Below are 15,102 nucleotides of genomic sequence, written 5' to 3' on the forward strand. Positions count from 1 at the left end.
GGAGACCATGAAATCATCATGATCCCAATCTATAGTTACATTATTTTATTTTTATTTATTTTTGAGACAGAGTTAGGGGGATGGGAAGAACCTGTTGCCCAGGCTGGAGTGCAGTGGCGGAATCTCGGCTCACTGCAACCTCCGCCTCCTGGGTTCAAGCAATTCTCCCTGCCTCAGACTCCAGAGTAGCTGGGACTACAGGTGCGTGCCACCACGCCCATTTTTTGTATTTTTAGTAGAGACAGGGGTTTTGCCATTTCGCCCAGGCTGGTCTCGAACTCCTGAGATCAGGCAATCCACCCACTTTGGCCTCCCAAAGTGCTAGGATTACAGGCGTGAGCTAGCGCCTGGCCTATAGTTACCTTACTTTAAATGCCTGGATTCACCAGCTAAGAAGTTTTTTTTTTTAATTAAAAATTTTTTTGGCCCCAGTGCTACTACCAAAGCGGTCAGGAAGTTGAAGATAAGGCAGACAACTGGATTGATTCAGGTATATATAAGTGGGTTGAGGGCTATTGATGAAATGGTTAAAGTGATTAAAGACCAAAGGAGGAGAGGGGTTGAGGGAGACCAAAAGTAGAGTAGAGAAGGAAGTAAAGAAGAAAAGAACAGAGAGGACAAGGGGCTGCAGTCTTCAGGTTCAATAACGGGTGTAACTGGAATGTGAGTGGGAGCTGGAAGAAACACAAAGGTTGTGGCCAGAGAGTGGGATGTCTGAATTTACTATTTCAGATGTAGAGCAATTCCACATCATGATAGGGTATACGGTGTGGCCATGATAAGGAATGGTGAGATTGCTGGAGGTAAAGAAGAAACTGGAAACCTAGGTGTAGCTGGGTTGTCCACATGGCCACTGGGGCCATGCAGTACAAAGGCTTGTGCAGAAGAAAGTGAGCCAGGTGTTAAACCAAAACCCTATTTCCCTTCTTTGAAATCAGTTAAGAATTGAGGCATAAAAGCTGAACCAGCATTATATAGCAGTCATTTGTAGAATCTGCTTTGGGTGAAGTCAAGTCAGCCTCAATTAGAGGTTTGGCAGTTGTCATGGAAATAAAGGGGACGTCTGTGAAGGTGAGTTACAATGGCATCTGGCTAGATGGGTGAGGAGAGCGAAGAGGTGCCCTGCTGTGAACCATTCAGCCTTTCCCACATGTGACTCAGGAGTAGGGGGTATGAGGACTTCATTGCACCAGTGGGGAGGAGAAAAGCCATCCGCCCCATGTGCCACCAAACTGCACCTGACTTGTTTGCTCCTGCCCACATCCCTGCCTCTTGAAGGGGAGAGAGGCAGAGTGGGAAGACATACTGCCTAACGGTGAGGGAAAACACAGGGACTCAATTCAAATGGCAGGAAACCCCTTATAAACGTTTGTGGTGGTTCACATTTTATTGAGACAGGATCTCGCCATGTTGCTCAGGCTGGTCTCAAGCTCTTGGATTCAAGCAATGCTCCTGCCTCAGCTTCCTCAGTAGCTGCGCAACTACAGGCCTCATTTTACCTTATTTTAAATAGAGTTCTACTTAAAAACTCGCAATGGAGAAACAGGAAAAGGGATTTTTAAAAGCATATAAACAAGGTGTATGTGAATAAATACACCGTGTAGCTCTGGGGCTGGTTGTTGGGGCTGGGATTGTAATGGTACCATCCTTCTTGTGAAGGATGTTTTTTCTAATTGGGGGACAGTTCCAGGTCTTGAATCTGGATGACCAAAACTGGAAGTAGAAAGTGGTTTGAAGAAGCACTAAAAAGTGGGACAGTGTTTTAAACACATTGCACACATCACATTGAAGACCTTGCTCTCTTTAATGTCTTCCAAGTTTATTCCCAGGTTAAAAATAATTTTTTAAAGAACTACAGGTACTACTATCAACACTCTGATAATGCAAGTAATCTCGATTTCTTGGGTAGATACTGGAATATCACACTTTCTTAAAATAGTATATTTTACAGTAAATATAGATTAGTCAAGTATCTTTCTGGGTCTCAATGCAAAGTTTGAGAATGGTGACATGTTATTTTTGGACCCAGCAAAATATTTTCTCAACTCCGTAAATGGGTTTAAATTCCACCCCCCACCACTTAATAACACTTTTTTTCCTGCCCCGACAGGGTCTTGCTTTATCGCCCAGGCTGGAGTACATGGTGCTATCATAACTCACTGTAATCTTGGACCCCTGGGCTCAAGCAATCCTCCCCTCAACCTCCAAAGCAGCTACAACTATTGGCACGTGCCACCACAACCCAGCTAATTTTCTTATTTTTCAGAGACAGGGTCTATGTTGCCCAGGCTGGTCTTGAACTCCTGGCCTCAAGTGATTTCTGTCTCAGCCTCTCAAAGTGCTGGGATTACAGGTGCGAGCCACCGTGCCCAGCCTAGCTGACCTTTTAATTTCTTTGCCTGTGAAATGGGTACTTACCTTATACTGATACTGTGAGAAACAAGTAAGAATGTAGTAACGTACTTACTGCAGAGCCTAGTACATAGTAGTCACTTGGATAGTTATTATTAATAAACAGCTGTAAGATGATAGTCACACTCTAACAGTAAATAAGACTATTTATTGGATTCTCCCACATTCTTCTTCCTCCACCTCCTGAGATTAGAACAGGGGAGAAAAACCTGGGGCCACAAGAAGTGATCAAGAAACAAAAGGCAGCGGCAGTTATCGCTGCGGTTCCTATGAACTGGTTTAAGTCAGCAGTGAGGTATTTGTATTTTGTATTGCATTATTCCCATAAAGTTAAACCTCAATTAACTAGAACCTTTGTTCCAAAATCGTGTTTACAGCCGGGCGTGGTGGCTCACGCCTGTAATCCCAGCACTCTGGCAGGCCAAGGCGGCTGAGGTCAGGAGTTAGAGACCAGCCTGGCCAACATAGTGAAACCCCATCTGTACTAAAAATACAAAAATTAGCTGGGTGTGGTGGTGGGCACCTGTAATCCCAGCTACTCTGGAGGCTAAGGCCGCATAATAGCTTGAATCCAGGAGGTGGAGGATGCAGTGAGCCGAGATTGCACTACTGCCCTCCAGCCTTGGCAAGAGAGAGAGACTTCATCTCAAAAAACAAACAAACAAAAAACAAATCAAAATTCTGTTTATATTCACTTTTAGAAGAAAAAGGCAAATGACATAAAAGAGTTATATATATATATATATATTTATTTATTTTTAAAAATTCCAGGGGATGTCCCAAAGTTAGTAAACCGTTCTGTTTCTTGTCCCTTTTATGGCTGCATGCAGTTTCAATTGTTCAGTACAACAGATGAGGCATTTAAAAGGTCTCCAACATCAAGAAACACTAACTCATCTCTGGCATATCATATTTTTTAAGGCAGAAGTATTTTCTATAATGGTTACTACAGAGTGTTTACTGGTTAATTTTTAGTTAACCAGAACCACACATCCCATAGATAATTCCATTTAACTGAGGTTTATATCCATAAGAGCATTACCACAGAAAAATTTCCCTTTAGCAATTTCAAGAGACCTCAGCCACCAATATACCTACCTTCTTGACAATATAAGTGAAATATTACCTTAGATGAAAATTTTTTATATCTTATTTAGAAAAAATTAAGTTGATATTTAAAAGAATTTTGATTTTTAATCACCTTCCACAACGATTTGATATACCTTGAACTCCACTTTCATTTTTTATAAGAGAATCACTTTCAAGGGAAAAAAATGAATGTTACTATATTTTAAAATCTGCTTTATAAAAAAGTGTATAAATGTCAATCTGCCAGATATACTTCCTATCCCCAACACAGCTGTAACAGTGACTAATGGGGTCATGACCATGAAGCAAATTTTACTTCCTAGATAGAAATGTGTAGGTGGCAGAAAGCGTATTTTTCAGCAGGAGTGATTCTGTTGGATCTCTTTACAATGTCAGAGCAGTTGTTGGAAATGTTAGTATTTTGTTCGGTTTCTGGCTGTGCAGGATTATCACAATGTTGAAGTGATGGCTGTTCACCCAGTCGTCATCACTGTCATCATCTCAATCTTGGGAATCATCAGCAGTGTCCCCCACACAGAGAGACAGGTATAGTGGTGCAGTTTAGTGACAGGGAATCCAGTCTTAGATCCTGTTTATATCACATTTTTGTGAATTTACACAAAATTCCATTTATAGCTTTAAAACTGTACTACATAACACATTACTATACTACTACAAAATATCCTTCTCTATAAATGCACTGAATATTTTCTTGGGCATTTTATTAGGCCTTTTTTAGCATTACTACAAATGCTAACAACAAGATATTTCAAACCCCCAAATATAAAGTCAGCTTCTTAATTTTCTGAAATTTAGTTATTTGAGTTAATAAGAATTCTGTAGGAATACTGACCCATCTCTTTTCATCCAACCTTCAAAATAGTTAAGCCTATTTGCCCATCTCACCTAATCTTCAAAATAGTTAAAACAAAAACAAACCCAAACTAGCTATATATAACAAGAATCTTTCAATTCCCAAACTACTGAAAGACCTAAGTCAGCCAATCTATGAAATTATACAAGATGAAGCTGAAAAAGCTGTGCTTTTTTTTAAACCATTAAACCCAGTTCTTTTCTCTTAAAGTTGTAAGAAAATGGAAAATCTGTTAAATCATGCAAAGATTTAAATAAACATTTTTCTATCTCCTCTAAGAAACTGTTTCTTATCTTACAATTATAAATATTCATAACACTCAAACTACTTTTTTTGTGGCCATTTATGTTTTTCACACTAGATTGTATGGTACTATTTAGCCAAGATGTATTATAATGCTAAATTATGTATAAAATATGATTTCTGGAATTTGTCCATCTTCTATTGAAGTGCCATTATTATTGCCAGGGGAACTAAAAAAGAAAAAAACAGTCTTGCTTGCAGCAGGTGTCTCATGCACTACTTTCTTCAATCCTTTTGTGCCATAGTGGGAATCTGGACCCTAAATGAGAACAAAAGGTTCCTTAGTAATTTTCATTTAATAAGCACTCAGTTTAATGTGGTGTTTTAATTAGATTAATGTTCCATTATATTTCACTATCATTCCTATATAAAATTTTATGCTGTCATTTAGAGAAAAATGAAGTTTTTACCAAAAAACTAATTAATGAATAAAAATACTGAATGTAGAGCCCAGCTATTAGGGAATAGTGAAAAGATTTTACAAAAATAACTTTTATTTTCTGCCAAACATTCAACTGCTTACTGAAACAAAGGGCTACTTCTTCAGACGAGCTATTTCTTTCAGAACAGAGCTGTGGGAAGAAGCACTTCTTTTCGGAAGGCAGTGCAACATTTTAGCTCCCAGCTTCTTTTCCCCCCTCTTTATAAATGGCTCAGCTGTCAGTGACTCTCAGCTTCTAAAACACACATTCTGCAACATGCAAGAGGAATCCATCTGGAACATAGTGCATGACTCTTACTTTGAGTGTTGCGCATGCTGTGTAGCACACATTGGGCAGGATCTCTATGGGTTCCTTGAACATGACCCTGAATGTGTTAGCTGTCCCATCACAACTAAAGCCGGTATCATTCTGTCCCAGGGTTTGCTTTTTCTCATATTCAATGATCTGTAATTTTTAAGAGACAAGTTACATTTAAGTTAAACCAAATGAAGCAAACTATAGAAAATAATATAAAGCCCTTAGCAATCTCTGTGTGTGTATGTGTGTTTTTTTTTTTTTGAGACAGACTCTCACTCTGTTGCCTAGCCTGGAGTGCAGTGGTGAGATCTCGGCTCACTGAAACTTCCACTTCCCAAGCTGAAGTAATTTTCGTGCCTCAGCCTCCTGAGTAGCTGAGATTACAGGTGTGCGCCACCACACCTGGCTAATTTTTTTGTATTTTTAGTAGAGACAGGGTTTCATCATGTTGGCCAGGCTGGTCTCCAACTCTTGGTCTCAAGCAATCTGCCCACCTCAGCCTCCCAAAGTGCTGGTGTGAGCCACTGCGCCCAGCCCTAATTTTTCATTTTTTTTTGTAGAGATGGGATCGTGTTCTGTTGCCCAGGCTGGTCTTGAACTCCTGGGCTCAAGCAATCCTCCCATCTTGGCCTCCCAAAGTACTGGGATTACAGATGTGAGCCACTGCGCCCAGACTGTTTCTATTATTTTACTCATAGTATTTATACTTCATAATTTTAATGTACCTATAATCCTGATGTCCTCCCTCAGTTTGTACACAAGGAGTCTGGTGTCTTTTTTTTTTTTTTTTTTTTTTTGAGACGGAGTCTTGCTCTGTAGCCCTGGCTGGAAGGCAGTGGCGTGATCTTGGCTCACTGCAACATCTGCCTCCCAGGTCCAGTTCAGGCAATTCTCCTGTCTCAGCCTCCCGAGTAGCTGGGATTACAGGCATGCACCACCATGCCCAGCTAATTTTTTTTGTATTTTTAGTAAAGACGGGGTTTCACCATGTTGGCCAGGCTGGTCTCAAACTCCTGACCTCGTGATCTACCTTCCTTGGCCTCCCAAAGTGCTGAGAGGCTGAGGCAGGAGAATTGCGTGAACCCAGGAGGTGGAGCTTGCAGTGAGCCAAGATCGCGCCACTGCACTCCAGCCTGGGCAACAGGGCAAGACTCCGTCTCAAAAAAAAAAAAAAAAATGAAGCAGGGGCCTAATGCCTGTAATCCCAATGCATTGGGAGGCCAAGGCAGGAAGATCACTTGAGCCCTGGAGTTCAAGACCACCCTGGGCAACACAGCGAGACAAAAAAAAAAAAGAAAGAAAAATTAGTTGGGCGAGGTGGCACATACCTGTGGTCCTAGCTACTTGGGAGGCTGAGGTGGGAGGATTGCTTGAGCCTGGGTGATTAAGGCTGCAGTGAGCTGTGATCGCACCACTGCTCTTCAGCCTGGGCGACCAAGTGAGACCCTGTCTCAAAAAAAAGTAACCAAGAATAAAGCAGGGTCTGCTCAGCCCCTTGGAAGTCACAGGATGCTCACACCAGTTACGAGAAATTTAGTTTCAGTCCTAGAGTTGAAAGGGCCATGAAAAAGGAAGGAGGATGTTTTAAGATTGCACAGCAGGAAGTACTAATAGAAGGAATTCCTGGACAAAGAAGAGCTCCTTATATGCTACTGCTTTTGTGAAGGACCCCAATTTTCTGCAACCAGACTTTTTAGATCAACTCTAAAACAGAACTCTTTATGCTTACAATGCTACTAAGGGGCCTTCTGATTGCTTTGACAATTATATTGAAATTTGGATTCTGTCAAAATAATACCTTATTGTAAAGTTACCTGTTTGTGTTATTTCAAGATGATATATGGTGGGGGAGGAAACTGTACCTGTATATTCACTTGATAATCTGTAGGGCCATGAATAGATCCATACAAGCCAAATCCAACTATAGAGATCCTTCTATTAACTGTGAACCTGAGAGAAAGAAGCCAAAAATAAAATATAATTAATCCCATGTGTTCATATTCTGAAGGGTTATAATTTTTTTTTAAGTGTAACCTGGAACATCCAGTTTTGCTTATAAAAAGGAAAACAAATTAGATATCCTTGGAAATGTCATCTGTTTGCTTACCAAAAAGCTTTCTAGAGTAGATTTGAACTTGAGAGGAACCTAAGAATTGGTTTTGTAAAAGAATTTAACCTACCCACTTTTGTTGTAATGATAATTTTAGTGCTATGTGAGTCCAAATATTTGTACATCTTTTTCATGAACGCAGACATGTCAGCCATTAGGACTGAAGCCCAGCATCTCAAACTATGACAATTATCAATTCAATAAATACTTACTAAGGGCTTATCATATTTAGGTACTAGGCTTGGCACTGCGGAAGTAATGGTCAACAAGACAGTTTCTACCTGCATTGTGCTTACAGTCTAATGGAGGACACTGATAATACAAGAAAGAAAGAAATAAATAATTACAAATTATAACAAGAGCTGTGAAGAAAGTGGGCTACTCTAACAGAATACTGGTAGCAGAGGGGTGGGACAGGATTCGAATGCAGTTTCCTAACTAGAATAATTAACAAGTCCAGTGTGGTTATAATAGTTAAGAAATATTGACCCATCTTACTCCATTTTGTAAATGTATAAAAACTGACATTAAATACATATGGAACTGAGGCTGGGTGTGGTGGCTCACACTGCAATCCCAGCACTTTGGGAGGCTGAGGCAGGTGGATCACCTGAGGTCAGGAGTTTGAGACCAGCCTGGCCAACATGGCAAAACCCTGTCTCTACTAAAAATATAACAATTAGCTGGGCATGATAGCAGGCACCTGTAATCCCAGCTACTTGAGAGGCTGAGGCAGGAGAATCGTTTGAACCTGGGAGATGGAAGTTGCAGGCGACCCTGCACTCCATCCTGGGCAACAGAGCGAGACTCCTTCTCAAATAATAATAATAATAATACATATGGAACTAAAAACCTGTAAAATCTGACATAATTATAATGTCTTACGTTACAAAATTACATTGAGTAATTCTCAACATTTTCAGCAACACCTTCAATTATTAGTAACACTACTAACTCATCAATACCACTTCATGAGTACTTCCTAGTGTGCCAGGCACTGAACTTCAGTTCTTTACAGAATTATTTCCTCTAGTCATCGTGAAAGCCCTATAAGCTAGATAACAGTACTATTTTAAATATCTGTTACAGTAAGATCACCTTAAACACTTACAAACATGTAATTTTTTTTAAAGAGATGGAGTCTTGCTCTATTTCCGAGGCTGGAGTACAGTGGTACAATCATGGCTCACCACAGTCTTGAACTCCTGGGCTCAAGTGATCCTTCCACCTCAGCCTTCCAAGTAGCTGGGCTGCAGACACACTCCACCATTCCTGGCTAGTTAAAAAAATTTTTTTTTCACAGATGGAGTCTCACTAAGTTGCCCAGGCTGGTCTAGAACTGGTCTCAGATGATCCTCCCAATTCATTGTCCTGAGTTGCTGGGATTATAAGCATGAGCTACCACTCCTGGCTCTAAAATATGTTATTTATCATTTTTTATTATAAAAAAGTAGGCCAGGCACAGTGCCTCATGCCTGTAATCCCAGCACTTTGGGAGGCTGAGGCAGGTGGATCACCTGAGGTCAGGAGTTCGAGACCAGCCTGGCCAACATGGTGAAGCCTCATCTCTACTAAAAATATAAAATTAGCCAGGCGTGGTGGCATACCCCTGTAATCCCAGCTATTCGGGAGGCTGAGGCAGGAGAATTGCTTAGAACCCGGGAGGCGGAGGTTGCAGTGAGCCGAGATGGTGCCAGCCTGGGCGACAGAGCAGGACTCCGTCACAAAAAAAAAAAAAAAATAGGCCAGGTGCAGTGGCTCACGCCTGTAATCCCAGCACTTTGGGAGGCTGAGGCGGGTGGATCATGAGGTCAGGGGATCGAGACCATTCTGGCCAACATGGTGAAACCCTGGCTCTACTAAAAATACAAAAATTTAACTGAGTGTGGTGGTGTGCACTGTAGTCCCAACTACTCAGGAGGCTGAAGCAGGAGAATCGCTTGAACCTGGAGGCAGAGGTTGCAGTAAGCCAAGACTGCACCACTGCACTCCAGCCTGGGCAACAGAGCAAGACTCCATCTCAATAAATAAATAATATATTGTGCTTAAAAAAACAGAAAATGTTGGCCGGGCGTGGTGGCTCACACTTGTAATCCCAGCACTTTGGGAGGCCGAGGCGGGCGGATCACGAGGTCAGGAGCTTGAGACCACGGTGAAACCCCGTCTCTACTAAAAATACAAAAAATTAGCCGTAGTCTACTGAGAGTCCGGAGGCAGAGAATGGGTGAACCAAGGCAGAGTCGCAGTGAGCCGAGATCAGCCACTGTACTCACCTGGGAAGAAAATGCAGCTAAATAAGAGGAAAATTTTAAAGCCTCCATAAATCCAGAGATAGCCCTTGCTAACCCTTTACATTTTTTAATCCTTTATATTTCTTTTTCAGTTACATTTCTATGAACATATTATGTAATTTTAAAAATCATATCAGAATATATATATATTTGTAACCTCTTTTTCATGTAAAATGGTAAAAAAAATACTACCAATTCACTATATTTAACTAATGCCTTGTTGGATAATCTAGGTTATTTGCAGTTTTTATTATTATATAATAATGCCATGATGAACAATGCTATAGCTAAATCATTTTATGAAGCCTTAATTATTTTCCTTAGAATAAATTCCTAGAAGTAGAATTGCTGATGAAAATAAAAGGCACATTCGTTAAAAAAATTTTATTTTTTTTATTTAGACAGTGTCTTGCTCTGTCACCCAAACTGGAGAGCAGTGGTGCAATCATGGCTCACTGCAGCCTCAACCTCTTGGGCTCAGGCGACCCTCCTGCCTCAGCCTCTTGAGTATCTGGGACCACAGGTGCATGCCACTACATGCAGCTAATTTTAAAAAAATTATTATTTGTAGAGGCGGGGTCTCACTATGTTGCCAAGGCTGATCTTGAACTCCTGGGCTCAAGTGCTCCTCCTGCCTTGGCCTCCCAAAATGTTTTGATTACAGGTGTCAGCCACCACACCCAGTCAAAAGGCACAGTCTTAAGGCTTTAGGTAAACATTGTCAAGTTGCTTTCTGGAAAGATAACATTTTATACCCCATAAGGTATAAGGATCATTTTTCTCTCACTCTTATCAACCAGGAATATTTTTCATTTTCTTTTGCCTTTGAGAAACTGATAGTGACAAATTCCATTTATACTTTGATTATTATTGTTACTATTTGACACAGGATCCCACTTTGTCAACCAGTCTGGAGTGCAATGGCACGATCTCAGCTCATTGCAGCCTTAACCTCCCAGGTTCAAGCGATCCTCCCACCTCAGCCCCCACAAGTAGCTGGGACTACAGGCACACGCTACCATGCTCAGTTAATTTTTATATTTTTTTGTAGAGATGGGGTTTTGCCAGGTTGCCCAGGCTGGTCTGGAACTCCTGAGCACAATAGATCCACCCGCCTCAGCCTCCCAAAGTGCGTGGATTTCAGGTGTGACTCACCATGCCCAGCCTATTTATTTGATTATTGAGGTAAAACATTTGCTCATATGCTTACTGCCCACTGGATTTTCTCTCTAATGAAATACCCAACTCATGTTCTTTTCTCATTTTTCTCTACAGATGAGTTTGTCTTTTTAATGTAGATTCAAAAGATCACATTATATATAGATGATAGTTATTTATGCTTTGTTGGTAATATCCACTATAATAAGTTTCCCATTTGTCACTCATCTTTTAACTTTATGGTGATTTTGTACTTAAAACTTTTCAATTATCTGTTTTCAAAATTATGATATATGCCAAGTTTAGAGAGGTCTACCTCATCCTCATAGTACATAAACATTCACCTGTTCCAGCACTTTCATGGTTTCAGTTTTGTTTAATGTTAAAATTTTAATTTACACGAATACAGGTACATGGGATCAGTAAGGATCTAACTTAATTTTCCCAGTGGTTAATCCTTCCCTCACCTTTATCATATTCTTTTTTGTTTTTGAGACAGGGTCTTGCTCTGTTGCCCAGGCTGGAGTGCAGTGGTGAGATCACAGCTCACTGCAGCCTCAACCTCCCAGGCTTGAGCGATCCTCCTTCCTCAGGCTCTTAAGTAGCTGGGATTACAGGTACATGCCACCATGCCGAATTTTTGAATTTTTTTGTAGAGATGGAGTTTTACCATGTTGTGCAGGCTGCTCTCAAACTCCTGGGCTCAAGTGAGCCACCCACTTCAGCCTCCCAAAGTGCTGGGATTATAGGCGTGAGCCAGTACACCTGGCCATATCATTTTCTAAATGTTCATTTATGTTAGGTTAGTTTCTGACACCTATAGTCTGTTCCATACAACACTAACTTCCTATAGCTTTACAATACTTTGTCTTGTCATCTGTATTACTCTTATTAAAAGAGAAACATATACTCTTCCAAATTAACTGTTAAGAATTTTGCCAGCCAGGTGCAGCTGCTCACACCTGTAATCCCAGTACTTTGAGAGGCTGAGGTGGGCAGATCACCTGAGGTCAGGAGTTCATGACCAGCCTGATGAACATGGTGAAACTCAGTCTCTATTAAAAATACAAAAACTAGCCAGGCATGGTGGCAGACGCCTGTAATCCCAGCTACTCGGGAGGCTGAGGCAGGGAGAATTACTTGAACTCGGGAGGCGGAGGTAGCAGTGAACCCAGATCTCACCATTGCACTCCAGCCTGGGCAACAAAACAAGACTCAGTCACAAAAAAAAAAAAAAAAAAAAAGAATTTTGCCAGGCCACTCTCCACTACTTAAAATAGTATGTGACTTCTGAAAGAAATTCTCTAACATACATAGGTTAATTTGGAAGACACTGTCCTTATTAAAGTCTGATTCTACTCAAACTTTTCCAGTTCTTCATAAAGCTAATGTACTTTATAGTTCTTACTGGGTTTAATCCTACTACTTAATACTATGTTACTGTTATGAATGGGATTATTCACAATACTACAGTAATAGTCAACATATATATTGTGATATATAAAATTACTATAATACAGTAACATACTGTAATAGTAACAATACTCAAAATATTTACTGATATTTACTCAATTATAACTAAATTCTTTTACATTATAATTTTTTTGTGGTAAAGTTATGTACCATTTTAACCATTTTTTTGTTTGTTTGTTTTGAGATGGAGTCTCGCTCTGTCACCCAGGCTGGAGTGCAGTGGCGCCGGTCTCAGCTCACTGCCAGCTCCGCCTCCCAGGTTCACGCAATTCTCCTGTCTCAGCCTCCCAAGTAGCTGGGACTACAGGCACCTGCCACCATGCCCGGCTAATTTTTTGTATTCTTAGTAGAGACGGGGTTTCACCATGTTAGCCAGGATGGTCTCGATCTCTTGACCTTGTGATCCGCCCACCTCGGCCTCTCAAAGTGCTGGGATTACAGGCATGAGCCACCACACCCAGCCCATTTTAACCATTTTTAAGTGTACAGTTCAATGGCACTAAATATATTCATATCATTGTACAACTGTCACCATTATTCATCTCTGTAACTGAATTTTGATGACATACAGGAACACCAATGGTTTTTAAATATACTTTTTATAAGTGGCCACTATTCTCTTTTACTGGTTCTAGTAGTTTTTTAGCTTGACATTGAGGTTACCTAGGTGGATCAGTTGTTCTCTAAACGAGTTCCACCCTCAAGGAGGCATACTCGATTTCACAGAGGTTTAGGGGCACTACTGGCAAGGAACTAGGGAAACTAGACTTCCTGAAATGCAAAGAACAGTCTCCCATAACTCAATCAACTTTTAAGTGTCTTGCCAGAATTCATGTAGGTAAAAAATCTGTTTATAACTACAAGCCTTGAACCTCATTCCATTTTGTTTATAAACCAGATTTTTTTAGTGCATTTTTTTTTTTTTTTTTTTTTTGGAGACGGAGTTTCGCTCTTGTTGCCCAGGCTGGAGTGCAATGGCGCAATATCGGCTCACTGCAACCTCCACCTCCCAGGTTCAAGTGATTTTCCCGCCTCAGCCTCCCGAGTAGCTGGTATTACAGGCATGTGCCATCACACCTGACTAATTTTGTATTTTTAGTAGAGATGGGGTTTCTCCATGTTGGTCAGGCTGGTCTCGAGCTCCCAACCCTCAGGTGATCCACCCGCCTCGGCCTCCCAAAGTGTGGGGATTACAGGCCTGAGCCACTATGCCTGGCCTTTTAGTGCAATTTTAATATTCAGACTTTTACAAGAGGCAACTACCATATAAACAGAAGGAATATATAGTCAATTCTCATTATCTGTGGAAGTTATATTTAATATACAGAATTAGCAAATACTAAACCACTGCTCCTAGGGGAAATACATATGTGTGTGTGTGTGTGTCTGTGTGTGTCTGTGTATGTCTACATATACACACATATACACACCTCACATAGATTATAATCTTAAATCCTAAAAACAACTCATCCAGCCAGGCGTGGTGGCTCACACCTGTAACCCAGCACTTTGGGAGGCCAATGCTGGTGGATCACCTGAGGTCAAGAGTTTGGGACCAGCCTGGCCAACACGGTGAAACCCTGTCTCTACTAAAAATACAAAATTAGCCAGGTGTGGTGGCACGTGCCTGTAATCCCAGCTACTTGGGAGCCTGAGGCAGGGGAATCGCTTGAACCTGGGAGGTGGAGGTTGCAGTGAGCCAGGATCACACCACTGCACTCCAGCCTGGGCAACAAGAGCGAAACTCTATCTCAAAACAAACAAACAAACATCTTGTCCTAGTATATTCTATTTTCTTTATTCCACAAAGGAGAAAACAGAGTTTGGAAGTGTTAAGTGACTTGTCTGAGGCTGCCCCACTAAGAGGTGCCAGAGCTGGGATTCAAGCCCCATTCAACCTGCCCAAGAGCCAGAGTTTCTTGCACTCCACTGCACTGCCCCTCCCCGTCTCCACCTCTGTAGGAGAACTGAACCAGGAAAGTAGAGCCTTGCCTTGTTCAGCCGCAGCTGGAAACGTGCTGGTCTGGCAACTAAAGTCTTTGCTGAAAACGACTAAGAAAATGCCCCGAATATTGACTTTACAGGTTACAGATAAATTTCAGCCAGTAGGCAAGTTCAGAAATAGACACCATGAGTAGAACCAACTATATATACTCTTTTACCTGGAACCATTAAAGAAAACATAAGTGGCAGCAATGCTGCTTATGATATTTAAGACATAACACGCCTGTACTATGCAGCTGAAACTGTCTCATCCTGGTGATATATATATGTACAGCAACTGACTACTTCAGTTTGCCTTCTAGTGTTGTCCTGCCCAAAGTCTATGTATTGAACTACATATTTTACTATCAATTACATTTATTTCCCCTTTATAACTAGCTCACTTATCAATTAAAAAATGTATAAAGCATATTATCTATGAATTTTATTTCAGGCTAGTAAAGTAGGAATTACAAAATATTTATTAAAAAAAGAACTGGGTTTGATAGAGTTGTGAACTACTAATGTACATAATGCCATTAGCAAATAATCAGAATTATAATAACACTGCTGAAAACAGCAAGGATAGTACGCATCTCTATCTTGAGGTTTCAACAGTTTAGCATGTCAAACAAGTATTCTTCTAGGCCTAATCTAGTAAGAATTATA

General features: G+C 40.8%; 1 protein-coding gene across 3 annotated transcripts in view; it reads right to left on the reverse strand.

Annotated features, from left to right (window-relative positions):
* Positions 1-3,149: 3,149 nt before the first annotated feature.
* BTBD1 (BTB domain containing 1) overlaps positions 3,150-15,102 on the reverse strand; it is an 89,983-nt gene continuing 78,030 nt past the window's right edge. For 2 of the 3 annotated variants that reach the window (XM_032174367.2, XM_032174366.2), the window contains exons 6-8: positions 7,281-7,368; positions 5,419-5,565; positions 3,150-4,937 (exon numbers count right to left, since the gene is read on the reverse strand). In XM_032174367.2, the coding sequence (XP_032030258.1) occupies positions 4,779-4,937; positions 5,419-5,565; positions 7,281-7,368 (394 nt within the window). In that variant the 3' untranslated portion in view covers positions 3,150-4,778. Of the gene's footprint in view, positions 4,938-5,418; positions 5,566-7,280; positions 7,369-15,102 lie in introns of those variants that run through there. The other variant, XM_032174368.2, reaches the window with a different exon arrangement.

This window comes from Hylobates moloch, unplaced genomic scaffold (assembly GCF_009828535.3).
Source record: "Hylobates moloch isolate HMO894 unplaced genomic scaffold, HMol_V3 SCAFFOLD_14, whole genome shotgun sequence".
NCBI lineage: Eukaryota > Metazoa > Chordata > Mammalia > Primates > Hylobatidae > Hylobates > Hylobates moloch.